The sequence below is a fragment of the Monomorium pharaonis genome, chromosome 11 (genome assembly GCF_013373865.1).
Source record: "Monomorium pharaonis isolate MP-MQ-018 chromosome 11, ASM1337386v2, whole genome shotgun sequence".
NCBI classification, from domain to species: domain Eukaryota; kingdom Metazoa; phylum Arthropoda; class Insecta; order Hymenoptera; family Formicidae; genus Monomorium; species Monomorium pharaonis.
Window position 1 is genome coordinate 5,723,599 of NC_050477.1, and position 23,932 is coordinate 5,747,530.

Consider the following 23,932-nt stretch of genomic DNA (forward strand, 5'->3'; position numbering starts at 1 on the left):
GACACCTAAAGTGCGCGCCAATCGCCAACTTCGCCGTCAGAGACAGTAGTCAAGTCGAAGAGAGTGCCGGAAAGATGAGCTATTCAAGGAGCGTGACCCTGCTGTTGCTCCTGCCAGTCCTGGCACGTGGTAAGTCCACCACCACCGCCACCGCCAACCACCGCTAACTACCCGCGAGGTGGTTACCTTCACTTTGCCTACGCGCGACCCTATATCTCGCATCGTGCGTGCATCTCCACCTCGGAATGCGTTTCTCGTCTTCCTCTGTGCACCGGGGACTGCCTCTCCGCAGGCGTGAACGCTTTCTTCTTCTCTATGGACCCCTGGCAGGTTGCGACATCGCCCTCGTGCCCGCGAGGCTTTCACCGAAGAAACACCATATGTTAAGATCCGTGTGTGACATAACGACGGACATTCCGAAGTGATCGATGATAAAAACGTAATGGAGCGATCTATAAAGTAGCTGAATTGTGCAGGACAATTTTTTGATCATTATTTTTAACAACTATAATTACTATTATTTTTAATAATTTCCTAATTTTTAATTTTAGAATAATTTATTTTTTAGTAACACATCTCATTCAACCATTTTTGGAATTATTTTTTTATTTTGTGTATTTCTTTTTACACTCTTTTACTACAATTTTCTTCAAAAATAATTTTGATCTATCGACCGTCACTATCTTTTTTTCCAAGTCTCCATTTTTTGAACACAAAATCTGAATATCTAAGAAATCGCACATGCAATATACGTTTGTATTTTATAAGAAAATAGATATAGTGCCCGTGTTACACTTCACCTCGCTGTCGCAATGTACGTTTGCAAAAAAAGTTTAGGAAAAACCAACATTCGCGAGGCTGTCATGCGAATCGAATCTTTCCAAGTCGACAACATGCCAGGCAACCAAACTTCAATCAAACCAACAAAATCTCGCTTCTCATCGATTTTCGTTTATCATTTCTATTCATCAAGCAATGCGTCGTAAAATGTGTTACTTTGTGAAAAAATAAGATACATAATTTTTATGCTTTGTCAATGTAGGTATATATATTTCTGTTTAATTATGCTAAAATATTTTCATTTTATATTCCATTAAAATGTGCATATATTTACATTCGCATTACGATAATTAATATAGAATAGTTGTGTATATATATTATTTATGTATATGTCTAATATACAATAATGAAAAGCAAATTATTCTATATTAATTGTTAATATAAAAATAATTTATAATTTATAATCAGTTATAATGCATTACAATATGGGTATTATAATTAAAAATAAACTATAAATTATATTGCATATTTTAATTAACACAATATGTAATATTTTTGAGAAATATTATAACGCTAATATTAATTAACGCATTTTGAAGAATTTAACATCTAGTATTATAATAGGTATATTATCTTTTTTATTACGTAAATTCTTATTTTACAGCCCCCATAGTACCAATTCAAAGTGCCGCCCTACTCGATGCCCCGCCATGCCCTGATCCTTATGGAATTCACGCTTACGCTCACCCTGAAGACTGCGGGGCCTTCTTCTTGTGCACGAACGGCACGCTGACCTTCGAATATTGCGAGAACGGACTTCTGTTTGACGGGCACGGTGCTGTCCATAATCATTGCAATTATAATTGGGCCGTCGATTGCGGTAATCGCAAGGCTGACTGTAAGTACCACGTTGCATTCACGATATTTGGGGCCCAATATTCGATACCTAAATTGGATTCGAATATAAAAAAAAATCAGGCGTGCGAAAGAAACATTGTCAGGAAAGTAAAAGTCGTACAAGACAAGTGATTTTTATGGCACTTTAATAGGTCGCATTAATCGCCAATCATTACGATTTCGCCCAAATGAATCTCTAGATCGCTTATCTCTCGATTGACTCAGCATCCTGATCCAATTACATGACTTTCTACGCAGAGAGAAAGATTTCTTTAACTTTAATAAACAGCTTTGTTCGATTATTTTAAAGCATATATTTCTTTATTTTCAATAAACTTTATATACATTTCTTTAGATTTAATAAAATTTATTAAAAACAAAGAAAAATATTTTGAAATAGTCGAACAAAACTGTTTATTAAACTCAAACAAATTTTTTTCTCTGTGTAGTTTCCAGTTTTATTTTTCATATCTTATTGCAAAAAACGCCGATAAAAAACCACATGACATGTTTTACTATACTCGCACAGAAAGCATTCGTAAGATAATTAATTGAATGTTATTCTTTCGGGCAGGAAAATTTAAAATTATCCCCTTTCACAATTTTTAATGTTTGCCAAAAAAATTTCTTTCTTGTCAAATAGCACATTTTTGTTTTTGAACTTATACTATTCATAGCTGTAGCTCTTGATACGGTTAAGTAGGAACGATCTCTTTGCAGACACGCCGATCAGCAGCCCGGGCTGCGAGTATCAGTTCGGCATATATCCAGAAAGCGACACTTGCAGCACCAATTACATCAAGTGTGTCCACGGTGAGCCGCAACAGGCTCACTGCGACCCCGGTCTGGTCTACAACGGCAAGACTCACTCGTGCGTCTGGCCGGACGAACTCATCCCCTTCTGCAACCCCGAGGCTATAGTGGGCTTCAAATGCCCGCACAAGCTGCCCCCCCACAGCGCCGCCGCCAAATTCTGGCCCTACCCGAGGTAATGCACGTACCGCAGAATTATATACAAGACGAACTTCCGAGAAATCGTTTGTAAAGGAAATCCAGACGGAAATAAAACTGACGATGGGGGTCAACGCACTCCGGGCAGGCGACATTTTTAAGTATTCGCTTTCTTTTCTTTTTCACTTTTGAAAGATTATAATTGCGTTCTGAAATTTACTGTCGACACTGAAAACATGTATACGTAACAAGAATTAATTTTCAGTACTGGCAATAAATTCCGGAACGCAGCCTAAAAGAGTTCAATTCTTCGATCTTTTGTGAGCAATCTTGTTATCAATATTATTCTCTTTCTCGATATCGATTGACGATTATCGATTATTTTAATTGAAACGTTCAATAATCATTGCAACCTAAAATATTCTTTCTTTTTTTCTGTGTCAAAGTCAAAATTAACTTCATGGTATCTTATACATATAGTATTTAATTTCAATATTTTCGCAAAAATTAGTTTTCTTGGTGATTTATTATAATTATATTCTCTTCCATACAACTATAATCAAAATCTAGATATGCACATATCATGGTATCATCAGATTCCATGTACTTATTTAAATTTTCAGTTGCGTATTTGTTGAAATGTGTGTGTATTATTTTACTACATACAATCGCAAGATATAATGAAATTTTTTATCTTGGTCTTTATTTCTTTTTCGCAACTTGTCTCATTTATTACGAGGAAGATTCATTAAAAAGAAATAATGCTCGCCACTGAAAATTGTAAGAGTAAAAGGAGTCAACGTCATTAAATGTCAGACATTTGTGCGTAGCACAACTACGATTTAAGAACCGGTCGCCTTCCAAGAAAGATCGAGAGAAAGAGAAAAAAAAAAGAGAGAGATAAATGTCGACACCGGTGTTTTATTTGAATACTTAATTTTTCCACGTTAACGAACACATTATTCTTTCCAAATTATCTCGAGATTCTTCCCGCGAGAATTCTGGGAAATGCTATTAAAAACAAAACTGCAAAAATTTACTACGATATTTTTTTATCGTTTATTATTTAATAATGCAATAAAACTTGTATTATCAAATAAATATGTGTCTGTCTCTATTTATTTAGAAAAAAATGGAGATAGACACATGCTTATCTGATAAGTAGAACTTTATCAAAAAGTTCGAACAACGGCCCTAAAGGTTAAATTTTTTCTCGGCCACAAAATCGATATTTTATTGTAAATTTTTACAGTATAGCAAAATAAGCAATTCTTATAAAACTATAAATTAAAATTTTTACAAGTATTCACGTGAACGAGAAAATTTTTACAAATGGTATTTTAGATTCCCCGTGCCCAATGACTGCGGTAGATTGATCACCTGCGTGGACGGACATCCGCGACTTCTCACTTGCGGAGAGGGAAAACTATTCGACTCGGTGAGCCTGACTTGCCTGGACCCGGACGAGGTTCCTCACTGGTTTGTATTTTTTATATTATATATTTATCGATATGCTAAACTTTCGTTTAATGTAAAAGTAGAAATACTTTAATTTTCTAACCGCGCGTATTTTTATATTTTTTAGCTCAAATGGTATTTAAATGTGAAGATATATTCCTGACAATCACCCAGCCTTGAAATCGATAATTTTGGCAAAGAGATGTAACAATATTAGCTGGAGATTATGTGTATAATTGTAAAAAATTAAATTATCACAGGACAAGATTGATTCTAAAAATTACTTAAAAACAGATAAAAAAGATTATGTGTATAATTGTAAAAAATTAAATTATCACAGGACAAAGTTGATTCTAGAAACTATTTAAAAACACATAAAACACACACACACATACACAGAGGAAAAATTCAATCATAAAAATCAAAGAAATTACAAATAGAAAAATTATAAGATATTATTAATAATACAAACATCTTATACAGAAAATAATTAGAGGAAAATAATAATAATGGAATAGATGTATATTCCTGTTTAGATTTCATTTTGGTTCGGCGTTGCCAATAGATAAAACATATCAAACGTAAATTATTATTATAATAATAGACGTTTAAAGGAGACCAGCTGAATGTACAGTGCGTGGAGAGCAAGTACGATATGTAGTACATATAGTGTATTTATGTAATACGATATGTAATACATATAATGTATTTATGATAAATATAGTAACAATGTACAGCCAGGCAACATTGAATAAAATCTGGACATGCGTATAAAAAATATACAACGTACAGTTTATTCCAATCGATCTACATATACGTGGTACGAGTCTTATAATTACAAGAGCGCGGGATGAGAAAGGGGAAAAGAAGACGGAGGGGACAGAAAAAATATTTACATCTCGACTGATGCGACGGAGGTAAACGGTAAACGGTAAACGGTCCAGGAACCGAAAAACGAGATGTATTTATTAACATTATTGTCAATTACTAATATAAATCCCTATTGAAAAGGGAAAGAGAGCTCGATCGGTCATAAACGGATCGATGGATGTCGACGAGTCCTTAAAAATGGTTCCTCATTTTTATTAAGTTTAATTCCATTTCTTAAAAAAAAAACTCCCGTATTTATGCGTATTTTTTCTTATTTAATATTTTTAAGAGTGTTTTATTTATAACTTTTAAGATCAGTCCGGCTTGGTTTATTTTATTCTAGTCTTTCCAGATTTGTAAAAACATCCAAGTGTCTTTGAAAACTTTTATCTTTCGTTATTAAGTGGCTAGAAAGTTTCATTCAATTTTTCATGAGTTAAGATCTTTTAGATCACAAATTATAATATAATTTATCCAATAGATGAATTTCTCATGAATACACTTTTTATTCATGAATTAACTAAAATGATAAATCCATTATTTATTAATTGAAAAGAACCGGACTGTATAATTATAGGTAGTTATCACTCTCACTTTTACTCAAATTTAAATTTTATATTTGTATATGAAAATTAAATTCTCATGGTGAGAATGAAATAAAGATTTTATCTACAGAAAGAACCTAACTTTTCCTTGAGGAAAATCGTTGCAACTTCTCCGACATTCAGAATTTATTTCAAGACATGAAAAGAATCTATCAGTTTTTAAAATCTCCGAAATTCTACGAGAATTCTAGAATTACCAAATTAATTGCGAAACTGCAAAATATCGCGTGAAAACCTGGGGAGACTCGACGAGAGAACTCTTCTCTAACTCTCCGCACCGATCAACGATCTCCAGGATCTCAGTCGTCGAGAAGGGATCTCCTGGCGCTTCCTTCGTCCTTCCAGGTCAGACAGGACGAAGTCCTGCTGCGACTTTTAGTTCCTGGGACGCGCCCGCAAGGGAATAGGCAGGGCACCCGCTGGCAGAGGCGACACACCGGGCGGCAGGTTCTCCTCTTCAGGTTCCTGCTCGTTGCGACCGTCGGACAATTCGCCCTCGGTAGGCGGCGGCGTCGTGGGAACGTCGCAGTCCTCCGTCGGCGGCACCACGCATCTCAACGATCTCCTGTCGAACACCAGCATGGCCGGGCAGCGCTGCAACCGCGGGTAACCACCCTGGCACTGCCAATAACGGTTGCACGATTTTCCCAGCGGCACGTTGCCGTTTGCATCGTCGTTGCAAAGTGCTGGAAGCAAGCGGCGTCTTACTCTTAGTCTAACTGGAGCTCTAGTCTGCCTAGGGCTCTTTCGAAACACGTGAAACCGTGTATTTATGTGCATATCAACCCACTAACCATTACTTACAACCAATCATTATCTTAAATATATCAGTCATTATGTCTATAATTTTGACATTTTATTAAAATAAAAAATCCAGCACTGCAAATTATTCGATCGGTTTTTGATGAATTTCTTATTACTTCTTTGCAAACTGACGTAATATCGATTCGGTGAAAGTCGAAAACTTTCGTTCGGGACTTGCCAATGATGATTTAATTCGAAATCTAATTATACAGTGTATACATCCGTAAATATCTTTCTTTCTTTCTTTCTGCACTTCGGATACGGAAGCTATTACTATGTTTTTCGAAACTTCTGTCAATTCCAAAATACTAATACTGACTCATCACTAATTATTATAATCAATTAATTTCTCTTTTCTTTCTTTCTAATATTCTCCTTTTAAAATATTGCAAAAAATATTCAATGTTTATCCAAATTTTTAAATATTTCCCATCAGTTTCTCGTAAAGAAAGATATACGATCTCGCGTGCGATCGATGCATCGGCTGATGACATTCAGAGAGAGGCGACACGAATTAATAATAAACGCGTTTTATCCGATCCCGAGGGCAAAGAGGAGGAGAAAGGCGCGACAAGAATTCACTTCGAATGCTAATTAAGTGCCTCGCCCATTTTTCCTTAAGGCACTGACTCCTGGAAGAAACGGTAGAGTAGGCACGAGGAAACGCATCGCGCGCGTGTCCTGTCTACCCACTTTCGAAAGTGAAAAGGATCGTTAGGATTCCGCTTCTTGTGAATTAAATTCGCCTAAAACTTGGCAATATATCCGTTGAATTCAACCGAATGCAATTAATTCTTGTAAAGATAAGAAAGTGAAGAGATCCGACCAAGTTAAAAATATCCGATTCGAGAATCAAATGTTCGCGGGAATGGTGCACTTAATCCTCGACCACTTCACTTGCTTCTATACAGTGTTCGATCGTCAACTACGTCATTTCTCATGCGGTACAACAATTTCCGTCTTATCTCTCACCATTATTAATCGTTCCAAGTTTTAATGTAATCCCGAGTGTCCTAACTTTTAATGAAATTCCTTTACTTTTCATCCTGTCGACAGTACTTACGATGCTTCTGACATCCCTCGACGTTCTCAGGCCAGTCGCAGGACCTGGCCCGCTCGTTGTAGAGCAGACCGCCTATGCAGAGCTGCTCTGTAGCGGTGCCGTTCCAGCAAGTCCAGTACCTGGTGCAGGACGTCTCGTGGCCGAAGATTCCGTACAACCAGTCACAATGATCGGTTTGAATCGGCGGATTTGCCTGGCGTTTACCGTCGCAGTAGTTCGCACGCCACGGATAGTCACAGCCCTCGGTGACACCGCGGTGCTTGCCGGCAAATACGAGACCGTTCGGACAATCAAACAACTCCGGGCGACCGTTCACGCACTCCCAATAGCGATCGCAGTACTCGGCGTCGCCCACCACCCGCGACTTCGTCTGGCATGGGTCCTCCTGCTGCTGTTTCTGGCCCAGTGAGCCTGCAAGTGCAAAAGCGTGAACGCTCATCCAATTATCCCTTGTACTTCTTGGGTCTTGTTCGGATGGACGAGGAAAATAGATTGTTGGAAAGGATTAGGATGTAGCTTGTTCTTCTGATATGGAATTCTCTGATAGAAAAGTACTTATTTCCTCATTCGTGAGTGATTAATTTATGATTAAATATAATAATCTTCTCTTCTCTTCCTGGTTTTCCTCTGTTTCAATTCCCTACTTTCTCGACGCTAATTGTACAACGTAATTTATCTGGAAGTTCATTAATGAGCTCTCAAATTTATCTACCAATTTATCGCATCATTAACCTTTCTCGATAAGTATTAATTATCTTATCCTTTCCCTTTCGTTCCTGCCTAATGAGTCACGATTACGAAACATCAGAGTACTATACATGTATCGACGTATTAAAATGACGAATTCCAACTGCACGTGTCCTCGTCAAAGGACATCAAGCGCCTCGGCGAATATCAAGAATATACTGGCAAATATATTTGATTTTGACAACGTGCAATTTCTAAGTCGTTTAGCGTTGTGATGAACCAAAATTTGTCAATTCAAAAATTACGATAATGTCATCCTTATATACGCGGAATTAATTCGTCGTAAAAGAATATCACAATTGAACATTGTAATGCATATCCTTCTTCCGCGTTATACAGAAAAATGTTTGATATTCTCCGACGGAATGGCGTCATAAATTTTTTCCACCGATCGATGAAAGATTATACGCAATTCTTTGCACAAGGACATCGGAAGTGAAAAATTGAGACTAGATAACGATGATATATGTTGTTCTTTCAGGATATATGTTTTATTCAAGGTAACCCTACCATAAAAATGTTGTTTCACTTCTATAGGGATTTATATAGAGACATGTTACAACTTTTCTTAGAAGTCTCAAGAATATTCTTTATGACTCAAACCATTTTGTCTAAAATATTTCACGATTTAAATAAATCATTCAAGCAATTTGTGATCTCGAAATAAAAGTTCCACTAATGTCTGTATTTTTGTTTTTCTTATCATTAATTCCAATTAAACAGGAAATTAAGAAAATCATTTTATTTATATTTTCATTCGGGGTCCACGTCGAAAACGCATGCGCGGATCAAAGGTACGCAACATGAACTGCTGGTGCCGTTTTACCACGATGTCCGATCATTTCACTAATGATTCTATGGAAAAGCAAATAGTAAAATAAGGTGGGAAGCCGGCACGAGGCGCGCTCCCAAGACTGCTGTCGAGTGAAAGTGCCCAGCCTTGACTTGCAACCTTCGGGGGCAGTCCTGCTCTACACCCCTGCTCCATCTCTATGGACCTTATCGATCCTCCTTTAGCGCACGAAAGATTTGATGAATTAAGCTAATGTCACTCTCATCCTGCATCTCAATTCCAGATGAAGAATATTTCTACTAAAATTATGTTAAATACTTTCCTCTCGATTTTATCTTCTGTTCCATTTTAACATTTATTTAAATTGTTTTAAATTTACTTTAATTTTGTTTCAATTTTAAATTTTGACTTCATTTTTAGTTAACGTCTAAAAAAGTTACCGCTGCGTTAAAAGAATTCATGATGTACATTTATTTTAGTTTGCAAATGAAAAGAGATTTCTGTTCATTCCATTAATTTTATTTTGTAAAACAAGAAGCTGGAATTGACACATAATCATCCGTCAATAATTTTCATTTTATTTCTCATTTAATCTTGTTTTCTTTTTCCTACTCTTTTCTCAACTTGTAAGCTATATTGTTCCGCCCACTTTTAAGAGATCTAATCTGAGAATGGAATAAAGTCTTGCTCAATTTCTTTCTCTCTCAGGATCTGGAGATCGAGACTGAGATAAAAATAAAAGATTTTCCAAATGCAACCGACTGGAATCTTCGACAGGTTCTGTCTCTCGATGCCGGAGCAAAATGAGAGATCATGACCCTATCTCTAAAACCATTTTGCAAGATTTCCAATGATACCACGCCTCAAATCTTTTATTTTCATTTGGATCTTGATTGCCTTATTAAAATGATTCTACGATCATAATACTTGAAACCTATCATGTCTCATGTATTGAGACTACATTATATCAATTACTTTTGATTATAAAATCCATAATAAAATAAGAAAAAATATGTATTCACAAATTAATAAAATTCTTTACTTTTCGGAAAAATGGAAAAAAATCAGAATTTCAAAAAAACTTTCTAAAATTTCAACATCTGTGTAAGTCATCAAAACAGAATAATTAGAACAGATTCTGTCAAATAAAGTGCAACTTCAACAATAATTGTCTAAGTTATTCATCATGTTTACATGCCATAAATATACTTTTAGAGCATAGTTTGTAGCCTTTAGCCATAGAAAAGTTGCACGTTGTTGGCCAATTGAGCCTGAGCGAATAAGGGAAGGAAAGCGAAACATGATCGATCTCACGATACGAATAATCTCGTGGGGAAGTAAGCTTTGCCTGCGTCTGAGAAAGGATGTCTAGAGATTGTGAATTTCCACCAGATTGCGTAAATCGTGGCCTTAATTATCGCTAAAAATATCATTATAAAGTAATTAGTTCATTAAATATATAATAATTTACATAAATAATGTATTTTTAAAACTTCAAAATCTATACTTTAAATCTATAACTTTAAAGCTCACAAATATAACTTGAAGAAACTTTGTTTCTAAAATATTCTTTCACTCTATGTGTAAAACAATAATTATGAAATTTTTAATTCTAATTATTAAATATTTTAATTTCTAAAATTTGCTGATTGCAAAATAAAATTAGAATTTATAAGAAAAAAACTAAGTTTTTGTTTCCTTTATTTTTTACATAGATAAAATAATATAAATATTTTAAATCCATTTTTGTACATGTTTAATACTAATTTCAGATATTATTTTCCCTTTTTTATTAATCGAATAAAAAATACAAAAAGCTCATCTCTTTCTCGGATGACGATAAAAAGAAATTCTCACTGTGATCATCGATGTCCGCAATGTATCCAGACTGATACGATTACCAGGCATTATCCTTCAGGAATTATGCAAATGCCGTCAAGGGTTCGTAATAAGAGCCGTGGCCACCCGAAAGGGTGAAGACTCGAAAAGTGAAGAAGATAAATCCAGTTGACCGCAAGATCGGCACGGTTAATCGATTTTCGCGCGCGGTCGTCACGGTACGGCGAATAGGTGGAGACATTCACAGAGATGTCGTGGCAAATTACGCAAGCGAGACGCTTAGTTAACATAGCACCAGGTTACTTTCCCTTCCTTTACGACTCCTCGTTGGCAAGTTAGCCCGAAGCCGCAATGGCTCAGCGGCCGTAACTGCTCGCCGCTGAAAGCATCATCGACTCGGCTTTGCACCTCGCGAGGATTTCACGCTCCGCGCAAAACACGAAGCCCCGGATGAGTGACGGTAAGGAAGTCCCTCGCTTCGAGGATTTACGAGGAATCGATTTTGTGTTGCAGGAAGAATTCTCTGCGGCGCAGTATAGATTTACTGGCAGTTCGCGATGGATGATCAGCGCGCGAAACATCATCATTAATTTTTAGAAAGTACACCTGAGAAATAACCCATGATAAAAATATAAATGTCTTAGCTTGAAAAAAAATGTCTCGCGCAATTTCATCGTTCGGGAAAACGATTTTCTTGCACGAGACAGAACTTTCGCAGCAAGAGGCAGAAATAAATTTGGCTCTCACGAGAAATTGGTATATATCTAAATTTTATTCATTTTTAATAAACCCTTTTTCTCCCGGGTGGAATTTAATTTATCTGTCCATTAATATTTCTTATTTTTGTTATTTTACATTTTTTTCAATTTCGACGTATACTTGTCGAAATTGTCAGTTAAATGTCACGCCAACAGTTAGAATAAAAATGGTTTCCCGATAAATTTCCTGCTATGGATTAAATGTCACATAATTTTCGCATTACCGGATTAGATGAAAAAAAAGCATTCGACTTATTTTAAAATAGCAAATCATGGTATATATCCTTCTCTCTTTTATTCCCAGCTTTCTCACGTTCCTTTCCGTGATAAATAAGCCAACTCAATCTTTCCTGAGACCGGTAGAACTCGAGGAACGCAAAGTTAGTGCCCCGCCTAGCTCGACGAAGTGCAATGTTCCTCGACAAAAGCGCACCGCACCGGAACAACAATGGCGCGTTTACGAGATCCGTTTCTCCTTTCCTTCCTATTTACACCAATCCAATCGATAATTCAAGTTGAGCGAAATGTTTTACCCGACGCTATTACATCGCCACTTCCGTAACTGGCCGACGTTTACATTGCAACTTTGCGCTGTAGGTGCGTCGGGAAAGCAGGCGTGGGAAGCAGATAAATAAATGGAGATGAATGAATGTAACTTTTCTCCACGAAGATTACGCACGATGGCTGCCGATCATATTTCCGAAGTAATATTTCCAAATGTCGCCGTAGAAAGTAAAACCTCTTGCGTAAGCATTACAAAACTGAGTTATCGACAATCATATATTTTCAAATAGATTCTTTCGATGCTATCATCGATAACAATGTCTACGAGTCGCAATGAGAAAAAAAACATGATAAAAAAAATCTTTATAAAATATAAATATTATAATATACAGAGAAAAAAACGGATTAAAAATAAAACTAAATAATACAAAGATGTGTAAATTAAAATTTAAATATTAAATTAAGATAAGAAGAGTAAGGAATAATCATAAAAATTCAGCTAATTGCATTGAATAGTTCACACATTAATTAATTAAAGTTACTTCTCTATTCAAAGAAAAATCAGATTTCTTATTTTAAATTTAGAATTTAATATTTATATTTGGAATTTTTTAATTTGCAAAAATTTGAGTAAATAGTAACATATTTTTATTATAGTATTTGTAATTATAGGCTATAAAACAATTAAAAGAAGAACAGAAACGAGAAGGAGAGATGATGAGAGAGAGAGAGAGAGAGAGAGTGAACTGCAGGCTGAGCTACTTTCATATTTTCACTCCTGGCACACGGGAGAAAGTTTTCGAGATGTGTGAAACCTGGTGAATGGCCACCATTGTTCTTACAGAGATGCGTGTAATAATTGCGGAGCGATGGACCCACTGCTACAGATTCTGTGCTCCGAATGTCGTGTGTATTGTGCAATGAAAATTGTACTAGGGTTCATTATCTAACTTCACGATATTGTTCTCCTTTATCAGATTAGCATTTATGTAATTTTATATCACGCAAAATTACTTGACACCTATTAATTTTCTCTACTTTCGCGAACATAGTCTTAATTTGATAAATTATAGTTATTCTATTTTTTTTCCATATATAATATTAAATGATTATGTAGCATACAATTTTTATTATGTAAAATAAATCAATATCCTCTTGTTACCTTCGCCCCCGCCAAAAAATTGCTAAAAACATCAAATTATTAATTTTATATATTAAATTATTCGGTGATTAATTTAATTCGCATCTCTACACGCGTTATTAATGAGAAGCGAAACAAAATAATTTTAATTGTCAAATCATGGACAAGAGATAATTCTTATTGATTTGTTTGACAATTCAATACAAAAGAGATAATAGATACTAATGGTTCATATCTAAATATTGATAGAGTCTATATTATAGAGATATAAATTGTGATATTCATCACTCAACGAAAAAAAACGAAGTGGGTCGCTCTCGTGAATCATCATCGATCTCGCAAAGGACATAAGATGATCTTTAATCGGTGTAACGTCCGCGATTATCATGAGATTCGCGAAAGAAAGTAGAACGATTCGCGCGATTTTTCAGTTTCACTGCGAAACGACGACGGCTGCGTGGAAATTTCACCGTTTTCATTCTCGCACCTCGCTCAGCACGTCCCGGTTTTATTGATCGATTCTTATTATTTATAAAGATAAGCCAGGCGGACGTATAACGATCTCGAAAGTGAAAGCCGAACGGTCGATAGATCAAGTCAAGATCAAAGGCGATCCACTTCTAAAGATGTTAGATATTTCCGTGATTTTATTTAAACAGATATTACCAAACATTTAATTTTTATATTATCGAGACGAGAAAGATGCACATAATTATATAAACACACTTCAAATACTGATTTACAAATTAAGATTAAAAAAAAATATTTTTATTATTAAAATATATTATTTTATTCATCATAATGTTAATTATTTAATAACTAATAATTTGTCAATATTATTAAGAACAAAAAAATAATTATTAAATTTAAAAAATAAAACTTAAATAATTTATTCAGAATATTTATAAAAAACATTTAATAAATTTCCTAATAAAAAAAAAATTATTAATAAAATATATGTACTAATAATTAATAAAATTTATAAAATTATAGAAATATTAAAATCGTTACAATTATTACAATATATAAAAGATAAAAAAATAAACATTTAATTAAATAATTAAATATCAATATATAATTAAATTTATCAAAACATCATGACATTAAAATGTAAGGAACAAGATCATACTTTTTTATTTAAAAAAACATTTGTTTAATTAAATGTCCATGTATTCTTTTTAATAACTTTATTAGTGCATTGTTCTTAATGTTATTAAAAGTTTTAAAAAACTTATTGTATCCCACTTATACAAAAAATATTATTATATAATTAAATAATATTACAAACCGATATTAAATAAATAATTTATAATAAATTTTGTTTTTATTGTATATATTTTAAATATTGTAAATATATATTAATATGCAACCTTTAAAATAAAAAAAAGCAGTTTATCATTACCGTAGCTTTATCGGCCCGAAAAGATTATTCATTGAGAATAATGACAATAGACAATTGTTAATGTTTCCATTCATATAATCGATTCATATGTCATTAAAGAATATTAAAAATTGTCAAAAGTTTTAATTAATAAAAATGTAGATCAATATATACTTTAATATAAATCTAAGCAAATAGACAAATAAATAATATTAACTAGTTGATTCAGTCAATCAATCTCTAAGAACCTCGAAGGCAAAGCAACGAATAATCAAGACGAAGGAGAAGCCGAAGAAGACAGGAGAAGAAAAAGAAGAAGCGGAAGGACTCACCCTGAGCAGCCAAGAGCACCAGGACGAGCGGAAGGATCTGCTGCGACATCCTGAGAAAACGGCGTATAATAGACTTAACGCGAAATGTCAATCCCTAATTGGCAAAATATTCCGGTTTATGCCTGAGGAATATACTCTTTCTTTCTCTGCGTTGTCGTATGGGAGCCGAGGAAGCTCGGCTGATGAGTTTTCGTGTCGAGACTGGTCACTGGGAGAGGCGTTTGCTTGGTGTCTTATATGAACGCCCCACTCTCCGTCCCCGGCCGATCTCTGGGGCCGCATAGGAAGGCTCTACCTGGAGAACACACCTGTTTTTGTCTATCGGGAGTTCTAGAGCTAATAGCTGCCCGATGACACTGTCGTAAAACGCATCCGCCGCGAAGAATCCCTTCACGTAACTCGTTAAGAGACGGTGACACGCGTCCTTAATAATAATAATCGTTATACCGGCGACTTATTACATACTGAAGAAGGTCATTAGCGCGTACTTAATGCTTCGACTGCTATAAATGATTATCTATGATTCCTTGGGAGTAATGACACCTGTATACCGGCCTCGTTTTCTGTTTAGTTCTTATTAGGTTTTGTCGTATAAATGTAAATAAATTAATAAAAAAAACTGAGATCTTCGATCTAAATAACATTAACCTAGTAAATATCTTACTTCGATAATACCAAAACTTTCAAGAATAAATAAATAAACAATCACATTTATAGCACATTTGCTACATTAAAATATAACTAAAAATTCATAAAAGTGCATATAATAAAAATAAGATATCGTCGAGATAAATTATTTACAAAAACTTTAAAATCTCAAGTTCTATCAAACCCTTCAAATCAATTATGTATTACAAATCGGGGTCAACAGCATGTGCTTTAAAAATTCTTTCCTATTCTATTAAATTTTCCGGGAATAAAATCACATGGTCAAACTCGACAAAGCAAGACTAATTCATAGTTGATATGGCGAGATTTTAATGCGTACTCTTTCGTGATCGAGAACAGGTATTCCGCTGCGAAAGAGAGGGGAAGTGAAATTCTGTTCCGAAGAAAACAAGATCGTCACGGAGTGACGAGTAAAATTTTTGCTCGATAATTAAAAAGAAAAATTCATTCAGTAAACATTTTATTTACACACAGGAAAAGAAATTCATTCAGGAAAAAATTCAAAAAAAATTTACACAAAAGAAAAGGAATACTTGTTATTTATATAATTATTATTATTACTAACAAATAAATACTATGTACATCCATTTATTTTTTCCTAGAAAAGAAGAGAGAGAGAATCTTTTATCTCAGTTTCAAATAACAATTAAAATATTAAACTGATTCTATCATGAATCTCTCATGTATCGTCATTATAATTATCGCGATATCCTGAAGCGAGAAATGTTCAGAAGCACGTGGCGTCTATCTTTTCCGTTATTTCGAAGCGCTACCGTTAACCGCGACGTTCATTTCGCGTACATGAGCGGCCTCGAGACGAGGCCTTCACGGTTTCTCTCCCTCTCCGGGTGACCATTCGACCAGCTTCACGCGATGAGACGGTGAAAATAAAGGTGAAACACTCTCGATGAGTCGCACGAGATGCCTACTTCTCATACAAATCGTGTCACACCGATATGACAATGTATGATTATATAACGAACATAATAATGAGGAACGGAGATTTGTTTCTAGAATGAAGAACACCGTCTGCTTGAAGGAGAAATGCTCTTCAAATTTTGCTTAATAACTTTAAGATGGTGTAACATATTTCATTGCTGTTTATTCCTATTCAGATGTCAAGCAATTTGTAGGATACTTACAAAACTTGTTACTATTTGAACTAATACAGCAATCTTGATAGTATAGAAAGATATAATAACGAATTAGTGGTTCTTTTCTTGTCACCTTTCACTTGTTTCCTCGTAGTCTATCCTCAATTTCTACAAATCGCTACGGCGATCCTGACCATTAAGTAATCCTGATCGTACTCACTGCATCGACATTCCAATTCCAGAAATTTGCGACCAAAAGAATTCGAAACCTTTCAACATTTTTTAAGAATTCTAATGCATTTATCTCCGTTTTTCAAAAGTTAGGGGAATAATTATAATTTTAACAGATATATTATGTCATGCATATTATAATGCATTAATTACTTGAGTTACAGAAAGCAAAAATTTTCCAATTTTTGAAATTAGAAGATTACTGCTAGAAACACTATATGCACTTCTGATTACCAAAATAAGAATACTGACTAATAAAACAAACGATTGTTAATTAAAATATAAGTTATAAAAATCTTGCGTTAAACGACTGACGCTTCCCGGAAGGTGAAGAGAGCCCAAGACGCCTCGCACTTCAAGGATTTTCACTGGGTACTCTTATGCAAGAAGACAACGACAGAGAGGACAAAAACGGACGTTTGTTGGATAAAATTATCACGATGCTTGGTGGGAATGGTCACAAGAGGAAACGAGACACATAAGAATGAAACAATGGGACGCCCAGTTTCGCAACTATCTCACAATCCCACCCTCAATTTGCAAAAGAAGAGGTTGATCGTTAACGTATCAAATTACGCACGATCACGCGGATATTCGTGTTTTTCTTATCTCGTAATTTCTTATCTCAGATACATAAAAAATTTTTAAAATTATATATATGTATAACTCATAAAATTATCAACATAAAATTATAATAAATAAAAAATGAAAATTTTTTATTGCTTTTTCTTATTCCAAGTGTTGTTACTTAAAAATAAAATTACATGAAATTTGGAATAAATATAAATTTAAAGAATAAATGACAAAGCGAGCCACGAGATTATGTGTTTGTGTAAATTGACTTTTAGAAATTTTATATGAAGTAACTATTAATGATGATAAGAATATAACCAAATATTTAAAATTTATATTTAAAAACTTTTAGTGCAAAATATTCCTTCTTAATTCTTATAAAAATTAATATTAGAAAACTAATATTAGATTTTTGTCCAAAACATATATCATAGATAAAGAACGCCTAAATAATGGCAAGCCGTGTTGCACCAGAGTAAAACTGGTTACTCAATAAAGATGTCATATAATTTTCATATATGTAATATGCAACCTATAGAAAGTTTTTACTAGATACAAGAAACAATTCTTTCTAGATATGATCCAATTTTAGACAAAATTAATTTTATTTTATTTCTAAATATTATTCTATATTATATTTATACTATCCTTTAAATTTTAAACATGTATTGTATTTATATAATCTTGTGCATCTAAAAAATTAATTTTTTATACAAAATAAGATCCAAAGTATACAAGAAAATTAATTTACATTATATTCAAAAGTATTGTATTACTGACATGCACATATCGGAAATAATTAACATGTAAATGTAAGGGTCAATACTCTCTCTAATACTCTCTCTTCAGCCTCATACAAAATTCCGCGACAGTGCACCTTTCCGCGATGCAATCGCATTAACGCATTACACACATTGCCGTAATTGACTGGATGCAGTAACAGCACGACGCATGCCAAGAAATTTCTACTTTTTACTCCAAACTTATGTAATCAGGAGCTGATTTCAAAGCTTGGTTAAAAAATGTCAATTCATGAGTATTTTCAGTCTTACACATAATATTATAACTCATAAATAATAAATCAGTAATATATTACTATTGTTTTCAAAAAATGAAAATATGAAAGTCTGCAAAAAGATATAAATTTTGAGGACAATAATTTCTGTAAATAAATTTATCAATTTTCATTAACAAGAGAATCTTATTGTGTTATATAGTACATTTTTTTATACTTTATAATATTTTACTCTTTTAATATACAGTGTATACTACGTATATAATATATCTTTTAGTATACATTTCATTGTTCGATATTTAGTGATCGTGACGCAAGAGTTTCACGTCTACTCTCTGTGCCAAAGATTCAGGTACAAACTCAGAACATTTTGAAATTTTTAATTGACCACACAAATATCACCTCTTGAAAAACAATGGCAAACCACCGAGAGTACCTTTGCCAAAACAATCATTATGAAGTAAATAGAGACCACGTTCTTAATCATGAAAAGAATCGACTAAAAGAAAGAATTCGATATTCTTCACACATTTCATAATATTCTTATATTTAATAATAATATTTAGTATTACGTATCTTATATAAGTCTAAAATATTTCTATAAAGATATGACTTTCTATTGATGATGATTTATATGTATATTTTAGAACCTAAGCATCAAATTAAAATTCTGTCTACTATATATGTACCAAATTGATGTTACAAAGTTCAGAACCTTGTTGAAAACTGCGAATACCTGTCACCTGCGAAATTACGAAACGTGGCGCGTGGCGCGAAGAACTTACGGTCGCGTGCAATCACGTAAAATGCTAAGTTTGTAAGTGTCCCGGCGAGAAAGTAATTAACAAGGAAATGTCTCGTGGTTTCTAGCTTCGTCTCTCATAGAGGCGAAACCAACTCTTTCACCGGTACGACACTTGATGTACGATATCACCGATTATGTAAATTAGATGAAATGTCACGACAAAAGTACTTTCCAAATAAATTACGTTATGCCTCTGTATGTTTAACATTCTTTGTAAAATCAATAAAAACAGGCAGCAACATTTAGAATTAAAGTTTATATATAATCTTTCAAAAATGGCGTTATTTAAATTCGTAAAATAAGTAGTAGTTTTAAAAATTTAGAAAGTTATAAAGAAATAAACATTTTAAAAATCTTGAAAGAAATAATCCTAATAAATATTCCTGAGTGCAAAGATAAATTGAAACACTTAACATAATCTATCATCGTTTTAAGTACAAATAGCTTCAGTTCGATAAATATATCGGTTTCAACTACTAGCTATTAATCTTCTCTTATAAAAGTATTATCACATATCGCGTGTCCACAATATAATGATATCTGTTATAAAAATTCTCCCTCGTCTATTGTAAACCCGATATGGTCACGTCGATATTGATAGGCCTGCCGGCCCGAATAGGCCAGACTTGAGAGCCTCTGAGAGAGAGAGAGACCCGAGGAAGGTGTTGCGAGGAGTCTGCGGACCGCTATGACCCGGAGAGCAAGGACCTCTGGTCCTTGGATCAGCGCGTCCGAGAGTCCACCGCGTTCTTCTGCCCCTTTATTTTCTTTATTGCATCGTCTTTTTTTGTCAGACGAACCCTTTCGCGGCTGGCCGTTCTTTGGATCCTTTTTAATTGTTTTATCGTCGTTCCGCCTCCCTCTCGCCTTCTTACTTTTTCCTGCAACGGTCTCTTCCCCGAAATGACTCGCATCATTAGGACACTTAGCCAATGGACGTCCGTGGATATCCTGTATCAGGAATTTCGTGAGACATTGATCATTCTCTGAATAACTTGTCGTACGTATATATGTATTCTCAGTTGTCGCAATTTATTTTTAAAATTAGATTAAAGATTTGGATTACGTATATGTACATATATCTGCAAATATTTTTATTAATAAAATTGTTTTTTGTAAATTATTTTTCTAGGATCCTTTTAAGTACACTGTTATATTTTTAAATAATAATTTTTCCAATTTTTTAGTTTATAAATTTTATTATCGTACTTTTCCTTCGCCGACTAAAAATTTCCATAAGCTTGTCGAATTGTCTCATCGTCTCATCGTTTAGAATAAAAGTGTCGCTCAGAAAATATCTGATAATTAATCATGTCAGAAATATTAAATGTTCTCGTTTGTGAATGCAGAAAGCGATGATAAAGTTGGCGAAAGGCGTAGCATTTGTCATTAGCGTGCTACCTGTGATGCGGCGATGCACTGTGTAACGTAAGACCACTGTGCATCCTACGTGTGTTATGTATCACCGACAATAGCCTACACATCCCCATTTTGTCGTATATTACACCTTAGACCCTATAAAGATGGTCCGTGTCGCGATTAAAAGAACCATTTCTTTTAACAAGCCGACCCGCTCACAAGATGCAAATATCTAAATGTGAAATAAAAGATCGTCTTGTACAGAATGTTCCAAAAGCGACATTTATACAGCTAACATACAGCTTATAATAAATATTGATTCGCGCATATTTTAAACAAAAAATTAAAAACAAAAAATTACTATGTGATTTAAAAATAATTGTAATTTGTAATTTATTTTGTGTGTATAATCAAAGAACAATTAATAAATTTAAAAAATAATTAATTATATCAATTTGTTATATGTTTAATAATTTGTATTTTGTACTTTCGTATTTTATATTTTATGTTTAAATCACGCTTAGCAGAAGTCGCGTTATATATAAAAATATATAACGCGACTTCTGCTAAGCGTGATTTTAATTGTCCTTTTAATTACACAGAGAAAATTTTATAGTAAATTTTATAGTAAAAATTATTATGTACAATAGCAGTTACAGACCATAAGAAATTTCAGAGAATTATAGCATAAGTAAATACTATGGCAATCTGATGAAAAACATAATAAAAATTTTCATAATTTCTTCCTTGGTCCACGCTTACTATTTACCATAGTAATTTTTACTATAAAATTTTCTCCGTGTGATCTTTATTCACAAGATATTATACAATTATTTCTGAGCCACTCTATACACATCTTGTATAAGAATAACGTAAGCCATGCGAATTTATCGCTCACATCCACCCACGAGCGATGTTTATCACTCGATTCTGCAATCTATTGCTCGTTTTTAACTGCGTGGATGTTATTTATGCGAACTCGACTCTTCGAGATTTTAGGCCTCAAATGAATTTTGACATCATTGTACTCCAACATTAATCAGAAAAGAAAAACTTATAAGCAAAAGAAAAAATAAACGTCCTTCCCAGATTGCCTCCGTTTTTTATCTCATTTCATACTTGCTTGAAATCAACACCTCGTTTGCTATCTTCTGCAATACTTCACTTAATTGTCCTAATATTTCAAACTATTATTTTTTTCAATAAACTTTGTTGAAACAAAGTAAAATATATCACATTTTTTTTAATGTATCACATTTTTCTCAATCTTCAATTATTTCTACATAAATTATACATATAGAAAAGAGCCGTCAATTAGATAGCTTCTAAGTAAAACATCCGACATAATAATTTCAAACCTTTTAAGTAAAAGATACTTTCAATTAAACCCATAATTATAACTTTACTTTAAGTACCCTGGACGATAAAAGGGAAGTAAGCTAAGAGGAAGAAGATTCGAAAAGATTTGAAATTAAACGACATTACGCGAGATTTGTATTTTTCATCATTACTGTCAGGAAGTCCATAAAAGAAATGCGAAAATAATTGAACATAATAATCAGTGTTGCTCGGCATTCGTTTTACTTTAATAGTAATAATATCGTTCGAAGGAGTTATCATCGCACCCGGACGATTGCACTAAGTGCTTGTAACCTTCTGGAGCCGCTCTATCATTTAGCCTTAAATTATAAACGTGTAAGAGTAGCAACGGACCACCTACGTCAGAAGCGTTCTTCAATGCGCGTGCACTTCAACCTGCGCCGCGACGCGACTCGCCGATACGCTCGAAATGAATTCGAATGAGCATTACGGTATCGACGGGCGATTCCTGCATTTTTAACGTCGCTTCGGATGGTTCCTTACCTTAATACACAACGTTTCTCAAACCTGTTTTTCGAGTTCCATTACGCAAACAAAACGTGTGTAACGCGCGCGAGACAAAGCTCAATTTAAAAATTTAAGACAAATTTTGGAAAGAAAATTTGTATAAATTCCTGCTTTCGAGAAAATGTTAAGACGTCGAAAATTTTTTAAAACATATACTTGAATAAAAGAATCCTTTAATTAATGAGATTTTCTTACTAAGAACAATTTATATGTAAGACCGAAAAAATTGATGTTAACGCATATTAAACAGTCTTATTGTTGCATTAATTAAAATGCAATATTACATGTATTTTATTTGTATTAAATAAAAATTGTAAGTTAAAGCATCGAAACCCATATATTACAGATGACAGAGAGTAATACTCCAAACATTCTTCAGGCTAGTGCGTTTGGCAGATTCGCTTCTATGCAGCCATAAAATTATTTTGCTTCTAGAAGGTTTAAATTTATATGCTCCCTACTGTGCTGAATACATCGGAAACTTATACCTCGACGAGAGAATCGAAACACCTCGCAACATTGTATCATTTATAATGTTAAATATCTGATTGCCTTCGAACATCAAGTTATACATTCCCTTGAAAATAAAAAATTTTACGCAACACAAATCAAATATCAAATATCAAATATCAAATTGTTATATGTTTCTGATAATAAAAATCTTTCAATAAAAACATTTAAAGAATAAAAATCTTTAAAATGCAAAAATTTTAATTAAATTTCAAAAGTGGAAATTTTGAAAACAATCTGAAAAAGCTGAGAAATTTCTCTTATCGTTTTTATTATCAACACTTAAAAAAATTCACGCAAAACCTCGACAAGATATTTGCGTGTTTTCGGCAGAGATATTACCCTCGTATTTAGACCTAAATAATGTGCCATGTAAGCTACTTTGAATTTATTACGATTTGGTACTCGATTCAGCATCGCGCATGAAAAACATTGTTACACTACCGATAACATTCGACAAGAGTGAAAATAATTTTCAAGTTCGTGGAACTCAATCGTTCTTAATATTCAACATATCACTAAAGAAAAAAATATAAAAATTGATATTTCCTTATTAAATTAAAAAATAGCTAAACTGTCACAAAATAAGCTACACAATTTTATTTACTGAATAAAATTAAAAAAATCGTATTTCTTCTAAATATAACGACATTATCCAATTTTAAAAAATTAAAAATTCGTAAAAAGCAAATTTGTAATCTTCCAAAATGATATATAAAGACTCTTATATAATAATTAAATCATACAGTAGAAAGTTCAATTTAAATATAAAAGTTATTAAAAAATACATTTTTATTTAAATTTAGTGGCAAAACTAGTTTTACTAGAGATTATAACTAAACATTGGAGATGCAAGAGAGCACGTT

General features: G+C 33.5%; 2 protein-coding genes across 4 annotated transcripts in view; one reads left to right on the top strand and one right to left on the bottom strand.

Moving 5' to 3' along the window:
- Positions 1 to 4,863, top strand: LOC105836475 (protein obstructor-E). The gene is made up of 5 exons (XM_012680532.3): positions 1 to 129; positions 1,445 to 1,678; positions 2,398 to 2,665; positions 3,973 to 4,107; positions 4,214 to 4,863. Exons 1-5 carry the CDS (start codon positions 75 to 77, stop codon positions 4,227 to 4,229), a joined length of 708 nt encoding a protein of 235 aa, XP_012535986.1. The 5' UTR covers positions 1 to 74; the 3' UTR covers positions 4,230 to 4,863.
- The window catches only part of LOC105836473 (protein obstructor-E), a 54,870-nt gene continuing 35,792 nt past the window's right edge, over positions 4,855 to 23,932 (bottom strand). For 2 of the 3 annotated variants that reach the window (XM_012680527.3, XM_036293957.1), the window contains 2 exons: positions 7,429 to 7,839; positions 4,855 to 6,247 (listed from right to left, as the gene is read on the bottom strand). In XM_012680527.3, the coding sequence (XP_012535981.1) occupies positions 5,937 to 6,247; positions 7,429 to 7,839 (722 nt within the window). In that variant the 3' untranslated portion in view covers positions 4,855 to 5,936. Of the gene's footprint in view, positions 6,248 to 7,428; positions 7,840 to 14,923; positions 16,005 to 23,932 lie in introns of those variants that run through there. The other variant, XM_012680528.3, reaches the window with a different exon arrangement.